Source organism: Sapajus apella, unplaced genomic scaffold (genome assembly GCF_009761245.1).
Source record: "Sapajus apella isolate SASKATOON/1434 unplaced genomic scaffold, GSC_monkey_1.0 scaffold227, whole genome shotgun sequence".
NCBI classification, from domain to species: Eukaryota; Metazoa; Chordata; class Mammalia; order Primates; family Cebidae; genus Sapajus; species Sapajus apella.
The window spans coordinates 271,452-294,681 of NW_022437167.1; the positions used below are offsets into that span (position 1 = coordinate 271,452).

Sequence of the window (23,230 nt, forward strand, 5' to 3'; positions counted from 1 at the left end):
GAGGGTGGGGACGGGAAGCGACCGCAGACCCCGCCCATGCCACGCCCACTCCGACCACGCCCCCTGGCCCTGGGTGGCGGGCGCTGGAGCAACCCCTCTGGGGCGCCCCCTCGGTGCGTCCGGCTGTGCCTACGCCCTCAGGCCGGCCTGGGTTCCCGAGGCCAGCTGGAAGTCCCTCCCGAGCCCACTCTTCGTCCTCCAAGCTGCATCCCAAGCTGCCTGCGAGAAGTGCCACTTGGAATCCAGCCTGAAGGTGCTCGGACTTTCACGCTCTAGGCGGCTACAAGTGCTCCCTCGCATCTAACTTCGATTCTATCGGCTTTAGGCCACCCCAAGCCGCCTGGAACTCCCACCCCTAATCTACCCCCCATTCTTCTGGCTCGAGTTTTCTTCTTTTTAATTTGCAGAGTCGGGGTCTCGCTTTCTTGCCCAGGCTGGTATCAAGCTCCTGGCCTCAAGCGATCTTCCAGCCTCGGCCTCCCAAAGTGCTGGGATTACAGGCGGGAACCACCGCCCCCAGCCCTAGCTGTGTTTTCTAGCAGGCCAGCGGGAAGCCCCACTCCACAGCCCGTGTCCATCCTCCCGCCTTGGATCACCCAGGGACCGTGGGAAGTCCCTCCTCGAGTGTATCCACCCCCGCGGCGCGCCGGTGCACAAAGGAGGCGGAGGCGAGGCGCTGGTGGTGGGAGCGCTGTTTATTGGCACGGGTCCCAGCGGCGTGGGCGCGGGCGGCGGTCACAGGGCCGCGACGCAGTCGGTGCCCGTGTATCCCGGCAGACGCAGAGCGAACTTTCGGAGCACGTCGTCGGGCACGAACCTGCCGGCCACGAAGTGGTGGCGCCCGGAGAAGCGGCCAGCGCAGCGCTTGGGCGCCGCGAGCGACACCAGCACGTCGGGCCTCAGCCCGTCCTCTGAGTCGCTGCCAGTCTCTGCGTCCCAGCCTGAGGGAGAAGGGTCCGGGGGAATTAGGACCTTGGGAGGGTGGCCCGCCCTCGGCCTACAGTCCATCCTGTCCTGCCTCCCCTCTCTTCCAACACTGAGCCTCTGCCCTCAGACCAGAGTCCTGCTGCACACACCCGCTTCTCCTACCCCATCAGACCCAGCCTCTTCTCTCTGGCATGTGGGTCCTGGTCAGACTTGTCTCCCCCGAGAATTCTGCCTCCACCCTCAGACAAGTCTCTCCCTGTCCTTGGAGGTGTTTCCCTCCCAATCCGACCAGAGCTTCTGCACTCGACTTTTACTTCTGCTCCCATCCTACTCCATCCCCCTCCTCCATCTGACCCAGCCTGTCTTCAGACATCATTTCCACTTGCTGCCCTTTCCGACGAGAGCCAGGCCTCTGCCTTCTGACCCGGTACCTGTCCCCACAACTCCCTCCCCATCAGCTTAGAGCCTCTCCACCTTAAAGCCTCTTTCCTCCCAGACCTCCCAGCCAGATCCCAGCTTTCCCCCATGACTAGATCTTCAGCCTCTACTCAGACCACAGACTGGCCTCCAGCCTCAGGCAAGCCTCTGCTGTCAGACTTGCTCCAGGTTCTTGCCTCTAACAGGACATGCCATCCTCATCCATCTTCCCCACTTGACTAGAGACTCCTCCATCTGACCAATGGTCCCTACCCTCACTCCCAGATTAGACATTACCTTTTGGGGTGTGTGTGTGTGTGTGTGTGTGTGTGTGTGTGTGTGTGTGTGTGTGTCAGAGTCTCGCTGTGTCACCCAGGGTGGAATGCAATGGCGTGATCTCAGCTCACTGCAACCTCCACATCCTGGGTTCAAGGAATTCTTTTCTCAGCCTCCCGAGCAGCTGGGACAACCGTGGCACGCTGCCATGCCTGGCTAATTTTTATGATTTTAGTAGAGATGGGGTTTCACCATATTGGTCAGGCTGGTCTCAGACTCCTAACTTCAGGTGATCCACCCACCTCAGCCTCCCAAAGTGCTGGGAATACAGGCGTGAGCCACCGCGCCCAGCCTGTTTGTTTGTTTTGAGACAGAGTTTCATTCTTGTTGCCCAGGCTGAAGTGCAATGGCGCGACCTCGGCTCACCGCAACCTCCATCTCCCAGGTTCAAGTGGGTCTCCTGCCTCAGCCTCCCGAGTAGCTGAGATTACAGGTGTGCACCACCATGCTTAGCTAATTTTGTATTTTTAGTAGAGACGGGGTTTCTCCATGTTGGTTAGGCTGGTCTCAAACTTCTGATCTCAGGTGATCCGCTCGCCTTGGCCTCCCAAAGTGCTGGGATTACAGGTGTGAGCCACCGTGCCCGGCCTGTTTGCTTTTAAGACACAGTCTCCCTCTGTTGCCCAGGCTAAAGTGCAGTGACGCGATCTCGGCTCACTGCAACCTCTGCCTCCCGGGTTCAAGCAATTCTCCTGCCTCAGCCTCCCAAGTAGCTGGGACTGCAGGCATGCACCACTACACCCAGCAAATTTTTGTATTTTGTAGAGACTGGGTTTCACACTATGTTGGCCAGGTTGGTCTGGAACTCCTGACCTCAGGTGGCTCACCTGCCTCAGCCTCCCAAAGTGCTGGGATGACAGGCATGAGCCCTGCCCGGCCTCCATCACCTCTCGAATGAGCCTCCGCTTTCAGTCTAGGAGCCTTGCCTTCTCTCCTATGTCTGACTTGATTCTGGGGCCACTCACCAGAAGCCACTGGATCCTCCCTTAGACTTTAATCCTTCTCTGACCCTAGCCACCATCCTCAGACTAGAGGTTCCTAACCACCCTCTCTGTCCTAGGCTGAGCCTGCAGCCTCCCTCTCAGATCAGACAGCACACCTCCTCCCTTAGTGCCCCTGTTCTGCAGCACCCTGCTGGGATGTCCCTGGGATCCCAAAAGCCAGGGGACATCCCCCAGAGTCCAGCTACCCCCATGGAGGGTCCAGCTGGCCAGCGGCTGTTTGTTCCATCTGCCCGTCGCCTAATGGTTCCAACAGGCGTGGGGCGGCAGCCAGGGCGGGTGCAGCCTTTGCCGAGTGAGCTCACGTCTGCCCAGGCAACTGGGCCAGGGGTGGGCAGAGGGCATGTGGGTTGGGCACTGGGGTGAGGGAAGGAGGGGACCTGGGGTCACCTGGGGTGGCAGCCTTGATCTTCCCCATCCAAGGGATGGGCGTCACCCTCAACCTCAGCCGAATGTGGCTCCATCCCAGTTGGGGAGACTGAGGTTCAGACAGGCAGGGGCCACCAGGAGCTGGGGCACAAGGGCCTTCACCCAAGCTCCCCAGGCCCCGATGTGCCCCCCTCTATCCAGCATGCCTGAAGGGATGTCCAGGCTCACGAGGGGGATGGACAGCAGCTTGAGCGTGGCCAGCGCACGGGTGCAGGGGCCCCCGACCTCACGCGGCTCCACGCCGGGGCCCAGCACAGCGTCCACCACCAGCCCGTAGGCTTCGTTAATGAGCTGCACCTGGGGAGGGCAGGCAGGGTGAGGGCGGCCGGGGGCCACTGCCCACCATGTCCCCCTCGCTGGCCGCCTGGCCCTGACCTCAGTGGGCAGGTAGCTGAGGAAGGGGATGTCCATCTTCTCGCACTGGGTGGTCAGGTCCCGATGCAGCAGGTCCAGCGAGCGCGTGGGGTAGAAGATGGTGGGTTCGTACTCCTGGGGTGGGGGAAGAGGAGGGGTTCAAGGCTGGGGGCCCTCCCAGCCTCCCCTGATCTGGTCACTAGCACCAGACCCTGCAGGGGATGAGCACTGGGCATATTCTATAACCTGGCCCTTCGTCGATGTCCCCCTGGGACACTATGAAAACAAGGAGGTGATTTCTGCAGGGGCGGGGACTTCGGGATGTTGCTACTTACAAACACACGCAGGTGCCGGGCACAGACGAGCCCCACCGCCCCATTCTGCTCCGGGCCGCACACAACCAGCACCGTTCTCTGCTTCCGGGAGAGAGCGGGCAACGGGAATGCCTGGTAGGGGCACAGCAAAGGCACAGGCACGGGCCAGATTCCTCCGTGCTCAAGAGGGGAAACTGAGGCCCCGAGTAGGGCAACGGATGGGGCTTGGGCCTGGAGGCCACGGGATAGCACAGGAGGAGAGGCGTTCTGGATGAGGGGCTGGGCCTCTTAGGGCCTCAGTTTCCCCATCGGAGAGCAGAATCCCGGTCTAGGGCTCTGCCAGGTCTGCAGGAAAAACGTGCGCCCAGCCACCGCCCGTCTCCTGGAGTGCGGTTTGTTTATTCTCCGCTGGAGTTGCAGACATTCTTCCACCTTTCTCACCGCTGGCCCGCCCCCGCCGTTTCCAGACCTCAGCCCCTCCCGGAGGCCCCAGAGTGGGGGAGCCCAACCCCACCCACAACGCCCTGGGGCCTGTCTCTCTCTGGCTGTCTCTGGCTGGCTGTCTTTCTCTCTGTATCTCTGAGACTCAGTGTGTCTCCCCATCAAGTCTCCTTGTCTCTGCGGCTCCATGTCTCTGGCTGTCTCTGTGGCATGTATGAGTTTCTAATGCAGGCGTTTCGACCTCAGCCCTGCCCTGACTATGTGTGGCCCCAGCCGCTTCTCCTCCCCCAGCCTCAGTTTGGCCTTTATCAAATGTGATGACAGTGACACCACCTGACGGGCACATTGGGCATCTCTTGAGCCTCGGTTGTACTTTAAGCTCCAACCACACACACGGCAAATGATTGCTTTTTCAAGTCTCCTCCCCAAGGGCTCAGCGCGGTCCTGACCCGCCATGAACACGCCTGCGACCCCAGCCACGCCGGCCCAGAGCCCAAGACCCAAGACTGGGACTGAGGGGCTTCGGGACAGACAACGGGCTTTCAGTGCAAAATGGGATGGGTGGCCACTGGGCGCCAGGCCAGCAGTGACTACCTGGGTTTCTTTCCGGGGTTTTGACTTTCCTTCTCCTTTGGGCACCTCACCCGGGATCTATTTCATTTGGAAATACAAACATTTAAGTCCACATGAAGAAAAACAGTGAGTTTTAAAAAAGTATACAGTGGCAATAAGAAAAATAGGAGGAGGAGGGAGGAGGGGGAGAACGGGGAGGAGGAGAGGAGGGGGAAGGAGAGAGAGCAGGGTGAGGGGAAGGAGGGGCACTGGGAGAGGAGGGAGAAAGGAGGGGAGAAAGGGGCAGAGGGGAGGAGGAGGGAAGGAAACGGGAGAGGAGGAGGGAGAGAGGAGGGGGCAGGAGGAGGAAGGAGGAGAAAGGCAAGGGGGCCTCCGAGGGCAGGGGAGGAAGGGGGGAGTCACACTAGAGCCCTGACTGTATGGGACCCTTTTTTTTTTTTTTTTTTTTTTTTTGAGACGGAGTTTCGCTCTTGTTACCCAGGCTGGAGTGCAATGGCGCGATCTCGGCTCACCGCAACCTCCGCCTCCTGGGTTCAGGCAATTCTCCTGCCTCAGCCTCCTGAGTAGCGGGATTACAGGCACGCGACACCATGCCCAGCTGATTTTTTTGCATTTTTAGTAGAGACGGGGTTTCACCGTGTTGACCAGGATGGTCTCGATCTCTTGACCTCGTGATCCACCCGCCTCGGCCTCCCAAAGTGCTGGGATTACAGGCATGAGCCATTCCTGAAGCTTGTGCGTTTAGGGACTGACTGGTCAGTACCATTTATTACCCCGTTGCAGAGGAGGAACCTGAGGCCCAGCAAGCTGGCTGCACGGTGAAGCACTCCATGGTATCATGACTGCTGTCACCCTTGTGTCATCCTCCTGGCCCCTCGAAGTCCACACAAGACCCACCTGGGTTGCAGCTCTGCTTCCAACCCCGTGACCCAGGGCAGGCCCCTCGCCACCTCTGGGCTTCAGTTTCCCCACCTGCAGGGGTTGTTTGGGGGTGCTCAGACCACAGGAGCGGATGTCCCTGGTGCCCAAGACTCAGGAGGTGGCAGAAGCAGGCGGGTCACATGTGCAGGAGGTGTCTGCACTTCCAGGGGCCGGCACGGTCTCTGCAAATAGCCTCTGCCCTGGCCTTTGCTGATACCAGTGGTCTCAGTTCCCCGTCTGGCCTGCAGCAGGCATGCTCCTCCCTGGGCTTCAGTTTACCCATCCGGCTGGGGTAGGCTCAAGCAAAGAGAGGGCTCTTAAGGCCTGGACCACTCTGGTCACAGGAGGCATGCACCTCGGGAAGGCTGGCCATCTGGTTGGGGTCAGGGTTGGGGAGTCAGGTACCTTGGTCACAGCCACGGCACTAGCATGACCGCACAGCTCCACGAGCTGCTGCCGCCCAAAGCGATAATCCTCCAGCAGCTCCCTCTCCAGGGCGGCTGCCTCCGCGGTGCTGGGGACAGAGTGGGATGGGACACTCAGAGACACAGAGAGACAGAGCCTCAGATGGAGCCAGAAATGTTCCATTAAGCTTCTGAACCCGGTCCCGAAGCCACCTTCCCACCGTACCCGCGAATAGCATCTGCTGCCTGGAGCTGGGGATGCCCTCAGTTTCCCCAGCCGACACGCGGGTCAAAAGGAGGCCTGGCGGACCGCGGTGTGGGAGCCGAAGCCCGAAGCTCGGGCGCCCTCTGGTGGCAGAAGATGCCCTGGCGGCGCGCGTTGGTTCCACTGCTCCAAAGCGTGGGACACAGAACCGGATAGAGACGTCCCCAACCCCCAAGGCGGAAGGAATCAGGAAAGAAGAATGGAGCCTGAAGGACTTCGATGGGGGTGATGGGCTGATTTCAGGCAGTGGGAGCCACTGAACAAGCTTCAGGATGCTGAAAGGGGAGGGCTGGACTGGGGGCACCTGGGGGCCACGGGATTTGAAGGCTGCAGAGTTTGATGGCACACTCAGTGGGATGGCCTTGGGGCCTGGGGCTATGAACCCCTTTGGTGATCCCTTTTCAGGGCCAGTGACATTATTAGATTATTTGTGGCCACAAATAATCACCCCAGGCCGGGCGGGGTGGCTCACACCTGTAATTCCCACACTTTGGGAGGAGGAGGCGGGTGGATCACTTGAGGTTGGGGGTTCAAGACCACCCTGGCCAACATGGTGAAACCCTGTCTCGACTAAAAATACAAAAATTAGCCGGGCATGGCAGGGCATGCCTGTAGTCCCAGCTACTTGGGAAGCTGAAGCAGAAGAATCGCTTGAACCCGGGAGGCAATGAGCCCAGTTTGCGCCCCTGTTCTCCAGATGGAGCAATAGAGTGAGACTCTGGCTCAAAAAAAAAAAAAAGATTTGCGGCCAGAGAGATGGGGCCACTTAGTTCGAGGTGAAGCTCTGCCATCCCCTTCGCTGAGTGACTGGGGTCCTTCTCCACCTCTCAGAGCAAAACTGAATATTGGGGCGAACTACACAATTGGTGGGGCTAGGCTGGGTGTGGTGGTGCACACCTGTAGTCCCAGTGCCCTGGGAGGCTGAGGCAGTAGGATCACTTGAATCTGGGAGGTCGAGGCTGCAGTAAGCTATGATCACGCCACTGCACTCTAGCCTGGGTGACAGAACGAGACCTTGTCTCTAAAGTAAAAAACACAAACATAAATAATAATGAAAAGAGCCAGATCTAGAAAAGTTGGAGAAACCACTAATGACTCAGAGAAGCCTAGTGGCTTGCCTAGGGTCACACAGGAAGCAAGTCTGGAAACTGGGTCTTTCCCCCTTGGTGCCTCCAGAGCCACAGGACATAAGCAAAGACGTAGAGCCAGACCTACAGATGGTGGAGGTTTGGGGGAATGAATCCTGAGGTTCTGTCCTTCAGTTCTTTGGTGGGAGATGACTGCCCTCTGGCCCATTTTGCACCATGATAAGGCTGGGTGGGCAGAGTGCAGGAGAATGAGGACTGCTATTGGATGGGAGTCAGCGAGGGCTTCCTGGAGGAGGCCTGCTGCATCGTCAGAGGTAATCCAGGGACAGGAACAGCAAAAGCCAAGGCCCTGGGATGGGGAGGGGCCTGGTATGTCCAAGGGGCAGAAGGGAGGCCGAAGCAGAGTGATCAAGGGGACACAGCAGGCGAGGCTTCAAATGCCAGGCTGAGGAACGTGGTCAGGAGGACACTTTGGAGGTCCACACAGATGGGGAGCAGGAGACTCAGGGCAGGAAAGTCACATGCCCTGGGACACCCCAGTATACAGAGCCAAATTCAAACCCCAGCCTGTCTGTGACTGACACAGGAGGAAATTGAAGAACCGGGTGAGGGAAAGCTCATGGTGAAGTCAGACAGAGCCCCCCCGGCAGGCCAGTGCAGCTCCCAGGAAAGCACAGAGGAGAAGGTGCATTTGCATTCGTGGTGAGTATTCTGGCAGGCTGGGAACATGGCTCATTCCTCCACCTCCGGCTTGTGACAGCTCTGACTGCTGCCCCCGCAGGAGGGTATGGGAAGGCAGTGGAGGGTACGGGAAGGCAGTGGAGGGTGGGAGGGCGATTCATGCCTCTTCTGTCCCAAAGCTTTGGTCTCTGGCAGCCATTTGGAACATTCTCTTCCTGCCTAACTTGTCATTAGAGTGACAATGGGGGCCCTGTGGGCAGGGGGTCATCCAGGTTAGGAATCTGGTGGTGGGATACTGCAGCAGCTGTGGGGTGAGGCAGGGGCTGTGTGGGAATGGAGCCTGGTGGAGGCGGGAGGCAGGCAGGGCAGGTCCCTTCTGCTGTTGTGGGATTCTGGGGGAGGGGGCTCAATGGTGCCTTTTGCTCTCCCCAATCTCAGCCCCCAACTGGGGGGCAGCAAAAAGAGAAGCTTCAAGGCTCACAGATTCACCTGTCAGACCTAGAAGGCCTGAGGTGGCTTGGGTCCAAAGGGAACTGGGCCTGCCACTCCCCAAATGCTTCCAGGAGGGGGCTCTCTGGGAAACCTCAGGCCAGGGTGCCCATGCCACACTTGCCCTGCTCTCAGTCCTACCGGCTTCTCTCCACCTCATACCTCTGCCCACCTGACCACCAGGGGGGCTCACCTGGCCACCCACAGTGGACTCCTGCCCCCAAAACTCAACACGAGCCTCAGGGACTTTGAAAACTTGAACACCAGATTGCATTACCGAGTCCCAAACCTGCTGATGGCTCCCGAGGGCTCTGGGAACATTCAGACTCCTCACCAAACCTACAAGGCCCTTCTGTGTCTCCAGCCTCATCAGCAGGTCCCCACTGTGTTCTGGCTCCTACTCACCCCTTAGAGCCCCCTCACCCCCCTCACTTAGCATCTGAGGCCCCCTGCACCGGGTGAGGTCACAGCTCCAGCTCCTAGCACAGTCCCCTAGGCTGAGTCTGGACGTTGGCTGATGGGCTACGTGCCCTGCTAGGTGGGCAGTGGGCAGGAGCCACTGGACGGATCTGGTTCACAGTGAGGTCCACGGCCTTGCCTGGGGTCCCATGTCACAAAGGCTGAGGAGGTTGAGGTTGGAGTCACAGCCACCGCACCGGTTCCAGATCCCAAACTCACCAGTCCCTGCAAACGGCCCCTGCATTCCATATCTGCTCTAGCCATGACTGCCTTCCCCAGGCCTCAGTTTCCTCCTCTGGACAAGGGAGGTGGTAGCATTTGGGCTAAGCTCAGCTCTTCCCATACGGGGAAGTGGGGCCTGCCGCTCTAAGGTCCCTGGGAGAGATGGTGAGTGGAGGTGGGCCAAGTTGGGGTTTGGTGGGGGAGTGACCAGCGCTGCTGATGAATCATTCATGAGGGGCGGGGCTGTCCCCGGAGGCAGTTTCCCCGGCAACGCAGCTTAGTATCTCCAGCAAGATGCCAGGTGGGCCTCGGATTCCCCGGCCGTCTTAGCCACATCCCTGCCTCCAGCTCCCCACCGCGGTCACGCATCTGCTGCTGAACGTCCATCCCGGCTGTGCCTGTCTCCAGTCCCCGGACCCCATTCCGTCCCAGCTGTGCCCCTGCCTCTGGTCCTACGGGCCGGTCCTCGCCCCATGCGAGCCATGCCCGTCTCCAGCGTCCCTCTCCCCAGCTGACCTGAGGAAACGCCGCTCCTCGGGCGCCTCCGATGGGTCTGGGCCGGCCGCGCTGCTCATGGCCGAGGTGAGCTGGGGCGCCGGGCGCTGCCGCCACCACCACTGCCTTTTAAGCGCATCCCTGGGGGAAGGGAGCGCCTCCTCTTTCCTCCTTCCCGCCCACCATATGTGCCCCCCAATCAGGAGGCGCCGCGAAGGCGCTGCGTGTCACCATTGGTCGGTGGACTCAGACGGACTTAACCCTTTCGTGCCAGGAACGGAACTGCCAGGATCCCATTGCAGAGCCACCCGGCCAAACTTGGTTGACTTCCCCGACTTAGTTTCTCTGCAGCTATCCCCGCGTCTCTGGGCTTCCCTCTCAGGGAGCGAGGAGATCTTCCGCAGCCAAATACCCTCGCCATGCCTGCAATTAGCGGGGCCATGCCGGGTATGGGGGCTCACGCCTATAATCCCAGTGACTCGGGAGGCTGGGGCGGGAGGATCACTTGCATCCGGGAGGTCAAAGCTCCCCTCATTCCCCAGACCTCTGTGAAAGTCTGACCCAAACCTGACCCAGGGGCCCCCAGCCTGGACGGGGTGAGTGGGTTGCTGACAGGCAGGGTTTCAACAGGAGACAGGAAGAGTCCAGGTATATCCAGGCGGAGACGAGGCTGGCGGTGGAGCCAGGGGCAGCCCCTGGGTGTGTTTTGAGGTCACCCTGTATCACATCTGCTGCATCCCCATGCTGCATGTGAGCCAGTGGTGCCTGGCTGAGTCGTCTCCCCCATCTCTCCCCCAGTCCCCAGGAAAACAGGCAGGCCAGGTCTGCAGAGCATTTATTCTGTCTCAGTGGGAAGGGGAAGGGGTCCAGGTGTACAGAGGGCGCAGGGCCTATGTGTACATCATGAAGCCATGGCTGACATAGACAGCCTCCTCCAGGGGGCGCAGTCCATACAACTCCCCGATCAAGGGGGGCACCCAGCGAGTTGTGTTGAACACAGACTCCCCGACCTGTGGGGACAGTGGGGTATAGGTTGGGGCACAGCCACCCACATACAGCCTGCTGGGACCCATCCCCCAGGACCAGTGGCCACTATGCACGGCCAGGCACTCCAGCCTTCCCCTACTGGGACCTGGCACCCACCACCCACCACCCCCTTGGTCCCGGGCTTTCTATAGAAGGCTGTGAGAGGTCCCCCACCCTGGGCTCTGTCTCTGCAGCGGCTGGCACCCCTGCCCTCCCATCCAGGGACCCACCTTCCAGCCGGGCACGTCCTTCATGATGATGGCCTCCTCCTCCAGGTTCTCCCGAAGCATGTGCAGGACCCTGCAGGGATGGGGCCAGTGGTGGAGGTGGGGCTCAGTGCCCTGGGGGGCCCTTGCCTAGGGCCCCTGGCAGCACCCCTTCAAGCCTCCCTCTGACCCTGCCTTCTGGTTCACTGCCCCTTGGGTCTCCATTAAGCCTCCACGTCTCTCTGAGGACACAGCTGATGGCACATGGTGACGGCCCCCATGTGCATTCTGGCCACCTTCAGGGATGCAGGTCAGGCCCTGTAGCCTGGGGCCCTCAGGCCAGTGACCTCCCAACCTTGGCCCCAGGGGCGCTACCTCCGGTCCGTTTCAGCCTGGAACAGCGGCATCAGTGCGATGCGGGCCTCAAAGTCCTCGATCTGCAGGCGCCTGTGAAAGCCCAAAACCCACACTCAGTTCAGACTAGGCTGGGTGGTGGGAGCATAGGCAGCGTGGACCTCAGCCAGCCAGGGTGCTGCTGGGGGAAGAGGCAGGGAGGGGGGAGTTGGGAGAAGAGGCGGGGGGGGGGGTGGGCAGGAGGCAGAGGGCAGAGCAAGGGCCATGGGCAGAGCCCACCAGGAGCCTGAAGGAGGGCGGGTGCGGGCAGCTGCATGGGTGACTGCCCACAAGACTGTCGGCTTCATCTTTTCTTTTCAATTAAAAACTTTATCCTAAAAATAACTGCCTGATGATCTCGATGGGGGGAGGCTTCATCACGGGGCTCTGGGCCTCACAAAACCACGTCCCCTTCATCTCAAAATAATCACAGGGTGTGAGGCTGGGGCAGGCGGGGCCGCACAGCCTTCCTTTCTTCCCCCTGTTTTCTGGCGGTTTCCAAGTTCCCTGCAATGACCCCCATCTCCCAGCCCTGCCTGGCAGAGGGTGGGAGGGAAGCAGTGCCCAGCCTGTGACACAGGGAGAGGGGGATGCCTGGCCCTAGTTCCTCTGACCCTGTGTGGCCACTATGGTTTAAGCCTGGTCACCTCTGACAAAATCCTGCTTAGAGGCCCCGAGGCAGGCCCCCACTCACATCCTGTCCTAACCTGGATTGGTAGGTCCCAGCCCTGCTCACTAGATGCAACTTTTTTTTTTCTGTTGCCCGGGCTGGTCTTACACTCCTGAGCTCAAGCAATGCTCCCACCTTGGCCTCCCAAATTGCTGGGATTACAGGTGCGGAGACATCTCGAGGACAGCCTAGAAATGAAGTGCTGGGCATGGACCTGCACCTTCTGGGGCCTGGGATTGCACAGCCAAGTCCAAGGAGCCGGTGCCCGCATCGCCAGCATGGGCAGCAGTGGAATGCTACTGTACTCCGACAGCTGGCCTGGAGGACTTTCAGACAACGCCCATCCGGGGTCCTACCTGCGTTCGCGGTTCCACGTAACTATTTTCCAGTACCCGTAGAGCAGGGTCCCAATGCCCAGGGCCAGCATGCTATAGCCTGTGGGGAGAGGCAGTGCTCAGTGGGGAGGGGCACTGCTCAGCGGGCCAGCCCCGCCCCGGAAACCTACCTTCACAGCTCCAGGCGGCTGGTGCTGCCCCTGCTCGCTCTGCAGTCAGGGGACACGGGCGGCTGTTTTCTCAGGAGTGAGGTTGCCTGGACTGACACCTCTGCCCCCATGCCGGGGGTTTCTGAAAGGTACAGGCCTGGCAGTGACCTCAGGAGGCCTGAGGGCCTAGATGGTGGTGGCTGGGGGACCCTGGCTACACAGTCTTTTAGAAGGTTGTTTGGACCCTGGGCAGCAGGCTGGACCCCAAGTGGGAGGGCGGCTCTGACAGTGCCCATGGCTGGGTCCCAGCTCCATGGGGGCTCCCAGCCACCTGGGCCACCATTCTGTGTGCTGCCCTGTGGGTGGTGCACACAGCTGCCAGGGACAGGCAGTGCCCTGTGGGGGCCGCCCAGCCACCCCCCTGAGCTCTAGGGGTGGCCGTGCTACCTCTTGGCTCTGCAGGGTCAAGCCCCCTGCCCTGCACCCCAGGGAGGACAGAGGCCATCATGAATATTTACTGAGCACCAGCAGGGCTTTGCTCTAATCCTGACTGACGGCTGGGACCCACTGGGGTCTTAAGGGAGGCCTGGGCTAGCTGGGGTCTGGCTCCTGGGCTCACCCTGCAGCCCCCAGATGCTTCCAGCCCCAGTCTCTTCTCCAAGTAGGCTTCCTGCTTGCAGGGATGAACGACAAGCTCAGGCAGGCCAGGGTCCATTTCCACCCAGGAAATGGCCAGCAGGTGAAGGGCGAGGCCATCTCCAGGCCCTGCTCTGTGCCTGCCCTGTTCTGCCTTCAGCTCTGCTCCTGGATAGAGCTTGTGGGACACCTCTGCTAGACCCGGAGATAAATGACAAACTGGCTCAAGTGTGGACCTTACTATTCAACCTGTTAGAAGCCCCAGTCAGGGAGTAAGACATTTCCATGCTAGAGCTAATGAGGGTGTGCTGGGTTTGGGCTCAGAGGCACAACCTCTCTGGAGAGGCCTGGGGTGCTCAGGGCCAGCTCCCAGCTCTCAGCCTCGCACCCAGCACATGGAAGGTTTCATCAGCTGCCTCGTGTTTTACAAAATATATATATGTTTTTTCTTTTTTTTTTTTTTTTGAGATGGAGTTTTGCTCTTGTCGCCCAGACTGGAGTTCAGTGGCGTGATCTTGGCTCACTGCAACCTCTGCCTCCTGGGTTCAAGTGATTCTCATGCCTCAGCCTCCTGAGTAACTAGGATTACAGGTGCCCGTCACCACACCCAGCTAATTTTTGTATTTTTGGTAGAGCTAATTTTAGCTAATTTTCACCATCTTGGCCAGGATGGTCTCGAACTCCTGACCTCAGGTGATCTACCCGCCTCAGCCTCCCAAAGTGCTGGGATTACAGGCGTGAATCACTGCACCCAGTCCAAAATATATATACATATATTTTTTGAGATGGAGTCTCGCTCCATCGCCAGGCTGGAATGCAGCGGCGTGACTTCGGCTCACTGCAACCTCTGCCTCCAGGTTCAAGCGATTCTCCTGCCTCAGTCTCTTGAGTAGCTGGGACACAGGTGCATGCCACCAAGCCCAGCTAATTTTTGGATTTTTTTTTTTGTTTTTTTTTTGAGACAGAATTTCACTCTTGTTGCCCAGGCTGAAGTGCAATGGTGCAACCTCAGCTCACTGCAACCTCCACCTCCCAGGTTCAAGCAATTCTCCTATCTCAGCCTCCTAAGTAGCTGAGATTTCAGGCATGTACCACCATGCCCACCTAATTTTTGTATTTTTAGTAGAGACAGAGTTTCTCCGTGTTGGTCAGGCTGGTCTTGAATTCCTGATCTCAGGTGATCCGCCTGCCTCGGCCTCCCAAAGTGCGGGGATTACAGGCATGAAACACCACGCCCAGCCTAATTTTTCTATTTTTAGTAGAGACAGCGTTTCACCATGTTGGCCAGGATGGTCTCGATCTCTTGACGTTGTGATCCGCCCACCTCGGCCTCCCAAAGTGCTGGGATTACAGGCATAAGCCACCTTGCCAGACCCAAAATATATATTTTTAAATTAGCTAGGTGTGGTGACACATATCTGTGGTCCTGCCTACTCAGATGGCTGGGGCAGGAGGATCAATTAAGCCCAAGAAGTCAAGGCTGCAGGGAGCTGAGATGGCGCCACTGTACTCCCAGCCTAGATGACAGAGAAAACTCTGAGTCAAAAAAAAAAAAGGGCCGCATGTGGTGGCTCATGCCTGTAATCCCAGCACTTTGGGAGGCTGAGGTGGGCGGACTGCCTGAGGTCTGGAGTTCGAGACCAGCCTGGCTAACATGGTGAAACCCCACCTTGACTAAAAATACAAACCAAGCCAGGCGTGATGGCGTACGCCTGTAGTCCCGGCTACTCAGGAGCCTGAGACAGAATTGCTTGGACCCAGGAGGTGGAGGTTGCACTGAGCCAAGATCACGCCACTGCACTCCAGCCTGGGTGACAGAGAGAGACTCTGTCTCAAAGAAACAAACAAAATCTATGTTGCCTAGGCTGGTTTTGAACTCCTGGCCTCAGGCGATCCTTCCACCTCAGCCTCCCAAAGTGTTGGGAATACCGGCATGAGCCAATGCACCCAGCCTTGGCCATTCTTAGAGAAGACCTAAATAAGTAAAAACACATCCTGTGTTCAAAGACTGGAGTATCTAGCACTGTGCAAATGGCAACGCTCTCCAAACTGATACAGATTCAAAATGCAATCCCCACCAGAATCCCAACCATTTCTTTTCCTCTTTGCAGAAACGGACAAGCAGGTTGGGAAATTCATATGGAAATGCAAGGGACCAGAATAGCCAAAACAATTTTGAAAAAGAACAAGTTGGAAGACTCACACTTCGCTATTTCAAAACTTATCCCACAGCTGTGTGTACAAGACAGGGGGGCACTGGAACAGGACAGAGATGTCCATCATTGGAACAGAACTGAGAGTCCAGAAATAAACCCTCACATTTATGGTCAGTTGATTTTGGACAAGGGTGCCAAGATAATTCAATGGGGAAGAAAACAGTCTTTTCAACAAATGGGATAACCGGACAGCCACATGCTAAAGCATGAGGATGCACTCTTCCTTATCCTAATCACAAAATTTTTTTATTTTTCCCATCCACAAATTTTTTTTTTTTTTTTTTTTTTTTGGGGCGGGGTTTTGCTTTTTTTACCCAGGCTGGGGGGCAAGGGCGCGATCTCGGCTCACCGCAACCTCCGCCTCCTGGGTTCAGGCAATTCTCCTGCCTCAGCCTCCTGAGTAGCTGGGACTACAGGCATGCACCACCATGCCCAGCTAATTTTTTGTAGTTTTAGTAGAGACGGGGTTTCACCATGTTGACCAGGATGGTCTCGATCTCTTGACCTCGTGATCCACCCGCCTCGGCCTCCCAAAGTGCTGGGATTACAGGCGTGAGCCACCGCGCCCGGCCCCATCCACAAAATTTAACTCAAAAGGATCAGAGACCTAAGTGTAAAAGCTAAAACTATAATATTCTTAGAAGAAAATGTAGGCAGGCCAGGCACGGTGGCTCACGCCTGTAATCCCAGCACTTTGGGAGGCCAAGGTGGGTGGATCACTTGAGTCCGGGAGTTCGAGACCAGCCTGGCCAACATGGTGAAACCCTGTCTTAAGAAAAAAAAAAGAAGAAAATGTAGGCTGGGCGTGGTGGCTCACGCCTATAATCCCAGCACTTTGGGAGGCCGAAGTGGCAGATCACCTGAGGTCGGGAGTTCGAGACCACCCTGATCAACATGGAGAAACCCTGTCTCTATAAAAAACACAAAAATTAGCCGGGCGTGATGGCACATGCCTGTAATTCCAGCTACTCGGGAGGCCGAGGCAGGAGAATTGCTTGAAGCCAGGAGGCAGAGGTTCTGGTGAGCCAAGAATGCAACCCTGTACTCCAGCCTGGGCAAAAAGAGAAAAACCCCAACCAAAAAAAAAAAAAAAAAAAAAAAAAAGAAAAAGAAAATGTAAAAGTCAATAACCTTAGACTAGGCAATGGTTTCTTAGATATAAAACCAGAAGCACAAGTGACAAAAGGAAAAATACATAAATTGGACTTCACTGAAATTATTTTGAAATGGAGTCTCGCTCTGCCACCCAGGCTGGAGAGCAGTGGTGTGATCTTGGCTCACTGCAGCCTCTGCCTCCCAGGTTCAAGTGATTCTCCTGCCTCAGCCTGAGTAGCAGGGATTACAGGTGTGCGTCCCTACGCCCGGCAATTTTTTTTGGTATTTTTAGTAGAGACAGGGTTTCTCCATGTTGGCCAGATTAGTCTTGAACTCCTGACCTCAAGTGATCTGCCTGCCTCGGCCTCCCAGAGTGCTGGGATTACAGGCATGAGCCACCTCGCCCGGCTGAAATTATTATTATATTATTATATATATTTTTTTGAGACAGGGTTTCACCTTGTTGCCCAGGCTGGAGTGCAGTGGCATGATCTCGGCTCACTGCAACCTCTGCCTCCTGGGTTCAAATGATTCTCCTGCCTCAGCCTCCTGAGCAGCTGGGACTACAGGCACCTGCCACTACGCCCAGCTAATTTTTCGTATTTTCAGTAGAGATGGGGTTTCACCGTGTTAGCCAGGATAATCTTGATCTCTTGACCTCCTGATCCATCCGCCTCAGCTAATTTTTATATTTTTAGTAGAGACGGGGTTTGGTCATATTGGTCAGGCTGGTCTCCAACTCCTGACCTCAAGTAGTCTGCTTCCCTTGGCCTCCCAAAGTGCTGGGATTACAGGCAGGAGTCACGGCACCCAGCCTGGACTTCATTGAAATTAAAAACTTATATGCTATAAATGAAACTATCAATTAGCTGAAAAGACAACATATACATTCTTACAACTTAATAATTCAATACTTTTTTTTTTTTTTGAGATGGAGTCTCACTCTGTAGACCAGGTTGGAGTGCAGTGGCATGATCTCGGCTCACTGCAACCTCCACCTCCCGGGTCCCGGTTCAAGCAATTCTCCTACCTCAGCCTCCCAAGTAGCTGGGATTATGGGCACGAGCCACCATACCCAGCTAATTTTTGTATGTTTTAGTAGAGACTGGGTTTTACCATGTTAGCCAGTCTGGTCTCGAACTCCTGACTTTGTGATCCACCCGCCTCGGCCTCCCAAAGTGCTGAGATTACAGGCGTGAGCCACAGTGCCTGGCCAATAATTCAATACTTTTTAAAAAACCTACTAAAAATACATAAAGGATTCGAATAGACATTTCTCCAAGACAGACATACAAATGGCCAATAAACACACGAAAAGGTGTGGCTCACTCCTAGAATCTCAGCACTTTGGGAGGCCAAGGCGGGAGGGTGGCTTGAGCCCAGGAGCTCGACACCAGCCTGGGCAACACTGAGAGACCCCATCTCTTGAAAAAAATAATAATAATAAATAAAAATAATAAAACACACAAAAAGATGTTCGACCTCATCAGCCAGCAGTGAAATGCAAATCAATGATCAATGCCCAGAAGACTGAGCAGAAAAAAACCCAAAAAGAATAAAAAAATTCCACCATAATGAAATACCGCTTCACATGTGCTAGGATGGCTATGATCAAAAACATGGAAAATAATCAGTGTTGTGGAGATGTGAAACAGGAACTCTCACACTGCAGGTGGGAGCAGAAAATGGTGCGGCCAAGTTGGAAAACACTTTGGCAGTTCCTCAAAATGGTAAACATGGCCGGGCGCGGTGGCTCAAGCCTGTAATCCCAGCACTTTGGGAGGCCGAGGCGGGTGGATCACGAGGTCAAGAGATCGAGACCATCCTGGTCAACATGGTGAAACCCCGTCTCTACTAAAAATACAAAAAATTAGCTGGGCATGGTGGCGCGTGCCTGTAATCCCAGCTACTCAGGAGGCTGAGGCAGGAGAATTGCCTGAACCCAGGAGGCGGAGGTTGCGGTGAGCCGAGATCGCGCCATTGCACTCCAGCCTGGGTAACAAGAGCGAAACTCCGTCTCAAAAAAAAAAAAAAAAAATGGTAAACATGAAGTAACCATACGATCCAGTGGTTTGTCTCTTAGGGGATATTTCACGTGAGAGACATGAAGACCTACATCCATACAAACAGCTGTACAGCATGAATGTTCATGGCAGCAGTACTTAAAAGTATTCACAGCAGCTAAAAACTAGGTGGACAACCCAAGTGCCCATCAACAAATGAATGAAAACACAACATGCAGTGCCGCCACACAATGGATATTAATCAGCCAGAGACAAAAGGCCACACAGAGGCCGGGCGTGGTGGCTCACGCCTGTAATCCAAGCACTTTGGAGGCCAAGGCGGGCGGATCACCTAAGGTCGGGAGTTCAAGACCGGCCTGACCAACAGGGTGAAACCCCGTCTTTAAAAAAAAAAAAGGCCACACAGTCTATGACTCCACTGATATGAAATGGCCAGAACAGGCAAATCCAGAGAGACAGGAAGCAGATTAGTGCTTGCCAGGGGTGGGATGACTGGTAAGAGGGAGGATGGGGTTTCTTTTGGGGTGTTGAAAGTGGTCTAAATTCTGATCATGGCAATGGTCGCACAACTCTATGAACATACTAAAAAAAAAAAAAATCAACAAATTGGACATAATTCATTATTATTTTTGAGACAGAGTCCCACTCTGTGACCAGGCTGGAGTGCAGTGGCACGATCTTGGCTCACTCCGCCTCCCGTGTTCAAGTGATTCTCCTGCCTCAACCTTCCGAGTAGCTGGGATTACAGGTGTGCACCACCAAGCCTGACTAACTTTTGTATTTTAGCAGAAACAGGGTTTTGTCATGTTGGCCAGGCTGTTCTCGAACCCCTGACCTCACAAGATCCACCCGCTTTGGCCTCAAAGGGCTGAGATTACAAGCAAGACCCACCGCTCCTGGCCAGTAAATTGGACAGATTTTAAATGGGTGAATTGTATGGTATGGTATGGGAATCTCAATAAAGACATTAAAGGTACAAGATGAAAAGGGAAAGGCTGCCTGCTAGGCTCAGGAGGGAGTAGGGACAGAACTGGGTGTGGGAGGTAGTGGGGCGTGGATTAAAAGCAGCCTGAGCCAGCCCAACATGTCCTAGGATGGCTGGGCAAGGCAGAGAGAGGAGCGGGTGCCAGGCTTGGGGCCACCAGGCCTTGAACAGGAGCAGAGAAGGTAGGTCTGATGGGGGAGGGCTGCTGAGGACCATGGCTCAGGAGAGGCAGGGGACTAGCCCGGTGTGGTGGCGCGCACCTGTAGTCCCAGCTACTCAGGAGGCTGATGTAGGAGAATCGCTTGAACCCAGGAGACGGAGGTTGTGGTGAGCCATTGCACCCCAGCTCGGGCAAGAAGAACGAAACTCCATCTCAAAAAAAAAAAAAAAAAAAAAAAAAAAAAGGGAGAGGCAGGGGAGGACAGAGGGGCCTGTGCACTTGCTCTTCTGTTGCAGAGCAGGCTGCTTCTCAGAGAGGTCCTCCTGGCACATCCTGGCTTAAGTGGGTCCAGGTTACCCCAGGCCTCACCAACAACTAGAAATCCTGGCATGACATGTTGTATCTCTTCAGCTCAGCTGTGAGCACTTGGGGGCAGGGCCTGGCACCACGTGCTCACTCAACAATGAAAGCAGGGCCACAAAGAGCACACCACCAGAGGGGAATCCTCCTCACTCCGCTGTGGAAAGGCTGGGGTGGGTATGTATGTGCTGTAACAAAAGTCCATGACATTAGGAGACCCAACCCCGGGCAGTGGTATTTAGGGCACCACAATGCTGTATATTTATACAAAAATGAGATGCTGCGGCCTGGCGCCGTGGCTCACACCTGTAATCCCAACACTTTGGAAGGCCAACGCAGGCGGATCACCTGTGGTCAGGAGTTCGAGACCAGCCTGGCCAACATCGTGAAATCCCATCTCTACTAAAAATACAAAAATTAGCCACACATGGTGGGGCACGCCTGTTATTCCAGCAACTTGGGGGGCAGAGACAAGAGAATTGCTTGAACCCGGGAGGCAGAAGTTGCAACGAGCTAAGATCGCACCACTGCACTCCAGCTTGAGTGACTGAGCAAGACTCAGTCTCCAAAAAAAAAAGGGATGCTAGAAGTGGGGAGCTCAGGGATCCCCCAGGGCTGGGGTCCTTCTGTGGCCTGGTCTGGCTGCAGGTCTCAGGTGCACATTTGGAGAGAGATCCTGTGCTGCACACATGACATAGCTGGGCAGACCAGGTTACGCCTGAGAAAAATGAGACGCGGCTAGGTGCAGTGGCTCAGGCCTGTAATCTCAGCACTTTGGGAGGCTGAGGCTGGGGAATCACCTGAGATCAGGAGTTGGAGACCAGCCTGGCCAACACGGTGAAACCCTGTCTCTACTAACATTACAAAAAAAAAAAAAAAATTAGCCAGGCTCAGTGGCATGCACCTTTAATCTGTAATCCCATCTACTAGGGAGGCCAAGACAGGAGAATCGCTGAACCTGGGAGGCGGAGGTTGCAGTGAGATGAGATCACGCCACTGCTCTCCAGCCTGGGCAATAGAGCGAGAGTTGGTCTCAAAAAAAAAAAAAAAAAAAAAAAAAAAAAAAGCGTGGGTGCGATGGCTCCCACCTGTAATCCCAGCACTTTGGGAGGCCGAGGCAGGTGGATCACCTGAGGTCAGGAGTTTGAGACTAGCCTGACCAATATGGTGAAACGCTGTCTCTACTAAAAATACAAAAATTATCCGGGCATGGTGGCAGGCAACTGTAGTCCCAGCTACTCAGGAGGCTGAGGCAGGAGAATAGCTTGAACCCAGGAGGTGAAGACTGCAGTGAGCCGAGATCGGGCCACTGCACTCCAGCCTGGGTGACAGTCAGACTCTGTCTCAGAAAAAAGAAAAGAAAAATGAGAAAACTCAGAATGCATTATATTCCTCCAATGTGTTCTGGGACAGGACTAGTGGGCCAGATCCAGCCTGAAGCCTTTTTTTTTTTTTTGGTAGAGGTGGGGGTCTCACTATGTTGCCCAGGCTGGTCACAAACTCCTGGCCTCAAGCTATCTTCCCGCCTCAGCCTCCCAAAGTGCGGGGATTACAGGCATGAGCCATCTGGCTGAGAAGCAGCTGTTTTTGTATAGCCCTCAGGCTAAGAACACTTTCCACTTGTAAATGTTGTCTCAGTAACTGAACCGTTCTGGCCAGCCAAACCCAAAAGACTTCTCATCTGGCCCTTTATAGAAAAAGTCTGCCAATCTCAGTTCTGGGATACAAGAAAAACAAGAAGGAAAGCTGGCCGCGGTGGCTCATGCCTGTAATTCCAGCACTTTGGGAGGCTGAGGCTGGAGGATCACTTGAGCCCAAGAGTTTGAGACCAGCCTGGTTAACACAGCTGAACCCCTGTCTCTATAAAAAATAAAAGGAAACCAAGAAGGAGCTGAGGAGGACTTGTCACTGCACACTGACTTTTCTACTGTCTGAATTGTTACATTTTTAAATTACGACGCTCATTTTGTTGTTGTTGTTTTCTAATTGAAGCATAATGTGGATGACATGTAATTTAAATGTAAAGTCTGATGAGTTAAGAGACGTGCATTCCACAGAGCACGGTGGCTGTGCCTGTAGTCCCATCCGTTTGGGAAGCCGATGGAGGTGTATCACTTGAGCCCAGGAGTTCAAGCCAGCCTGGGCAAGATGGCGAGACCCCATCTCTACAGAAAATACAAAAAGCCAGGTGCAGGCTTGTACTCCCAGCTACTCGGGAGGCTGAGGTGGGAGAATGGCTTCAGCCCAAGGCGCGGAGGTTGCCGAGATCACTCTAGCCTGGGCAACGGAACGATACCCCTGTCTCACAAAAAAAAAAAAAAAAAAAAAAAGTAATGTATGTATTCACACTTAAATTATGTTTAAAGGTTTGTATTTGTCTGTTAACCCTGGGGACTGAGTATGGGCACCTTTTAAGTTCTCTTTTTCATTTTTCTGTGTTGAGCCCGATAACAAAATTTAACATGTTACCTAAAACATTTGAAAACTTTAAGAATATGGATTCCTGGGACACCTTGCAGGCGGGGGGCTGCCTGCAGGAAACCACCGCATCGAACATCTTGTAAATTACCCCCAGGTTCCAGGTTGCGGCCTTAGCCTTGCCTTGGGGAGTCGCGGCCTCTTTTGGGCCTCAGTTTCCCCATTTGAGAAACCCAAGGGTGGCCGAGGGCCAGGGCGCAGGCTATGCCTCAATTTAACCTACTGTAAAATGTAAATAATCAAAGGGAGCAATCTCGGGCTGTTGCGAGAAGGAGGCGGAGCTGGGAAAGCGCTCAACAAACTGCAGCGGTTACTGTTATTATAGAAGCTCTGGGGGATCTCGGGGCTCCACCTCCGGTCACACCGCTGGGGAAACTGAGGCCCGCTTGTGTCCCCGGAACCACGCCCCTGAGCCCCGAGTGCCCAGACTCTGAGACCCCGACGCAGAGTAATACTAACCTGACAGTCCTCGACGCGGCAAGTTCCGTTTGTAGTCGATGGGCCCATAGCCCCCCACCGGGGGCATGTCCTGCTTCACCTTCGACGCCGCCATGCTCACTGGATACCGCACTTCCGGCCCGGGCAGAAGTGACGTGTGTCACCGCCATGATGAGTGTGGCGGAAGCATTTGAGAAGGTCTTCCGCAGCGCTGGGAAGCCCCGGGGACTCGTGTAACTACCC

The 23,230-nt window shown here is 55.6% G+C and overlaps 2 protein-coding genes across 2 annotated transcripts; both read right to left on the reverse strand.

Annotated features, from left to right (window-relative positions):
- Positions 1 to 677: 677 nt before the first annotated feature.
- YJEFN3 (YjeF N-terminal domain containing 3) lies at positions 678 to 10,518 on the reverse strand. Its single transcript, XM_032271240.1, has 6 exons — positions 9,838 to 10,518; positions 6,119 to 6,227; positions 3,800 to 3,910; positions 3,486 to 3,599; positions 3,257 to 3,407; positions 678 to 941 (listed from the first exon to the last, which is right to left on the reverse strand). The coding sequence occupies exons 1-6, from the start codon at positions 9,894 to 9,896 to the stop codon at positions 736 to 738; spliced, it is 750 nt and encodes a 249-aa protein (XP_032127131.1). The 5' UTR covers positions 9,897 to 10,518; the 3' UTR covers positions 678 to 735.
- A 116-nt stretch (positions 10,519 to 10,634) lies between these two features.
- NDUFA13 (NADH:ubiquinone oxidoreductase subunit A13) lies at positions 10,635 to 23,157 on the reverse strand. The gene is made up of 5 exons (XM_032271241.1): positions 23,009 to 23,157; positions 12,468 to 12,546; positions 11,424 to 11,495; positions 11,073 to 11,142; positions 10,635 to 10,826 (listed from the first exon to the last, which is right to left on the reverse strand). Exons 1-5 carry the CDS (start codon positions 23,100 to 23,102, stop codon positions 10,707 to 10,709), a joined length of 435 nt encoding a protein of 144 aa, XP_032127132.1. The 5' UTR covers positions 23,103 to 23,157; the 3' UTR covers positions 10,635 to 10,706.
- Positions 23,158 to 23,230: the final 73 nt, after the last annotated feature.

Coding starts and splice junctions, on each gene's coding strand:
- YJEFN3 (XM_032271240.1), bottom strand. CDS start 9,896: ATGAGCAGCGCGGCCGGCCCAGACCCATCGGAGGCGCCCGAGGAGCGG. Junction 3,911..6,118: donor GTGCCGTGGCTGTGACCAAG/GTACCTGACTCC, acceptor TGCCCCTACCAG/GCATTCCCGTTGCCCGCTCT. Junction 3,408..3,485: donor TCAGCTACCTGCCCACTGAG/GTCAGGGCCAGG, acceptor TGCCCTCCCCAG/GTGCAGCTCATTAACGAAGC.
- NDUFA13 (XM_032271241.1), bottom strand. CDS start 23,102: ATGGCGGCGTCGAAGGTGAAGCAGGACATGCCCCCGGTGGGGGGCTAT. Junction 12,547..23,008: donor GCCGCGTCGAGGACTGTCAG/GTTAGTATTACT, acceptor CTCTCCCCACAG/GCTATAGCATGCTGGCCCTG. Junction 11,143..11,423: donor CAGGCTGAAACGGACCGGAG/GTAGCGCCCCTG, acceptor CCATCCCTGCAG/GGTCCTGCACATGCTTCGGG.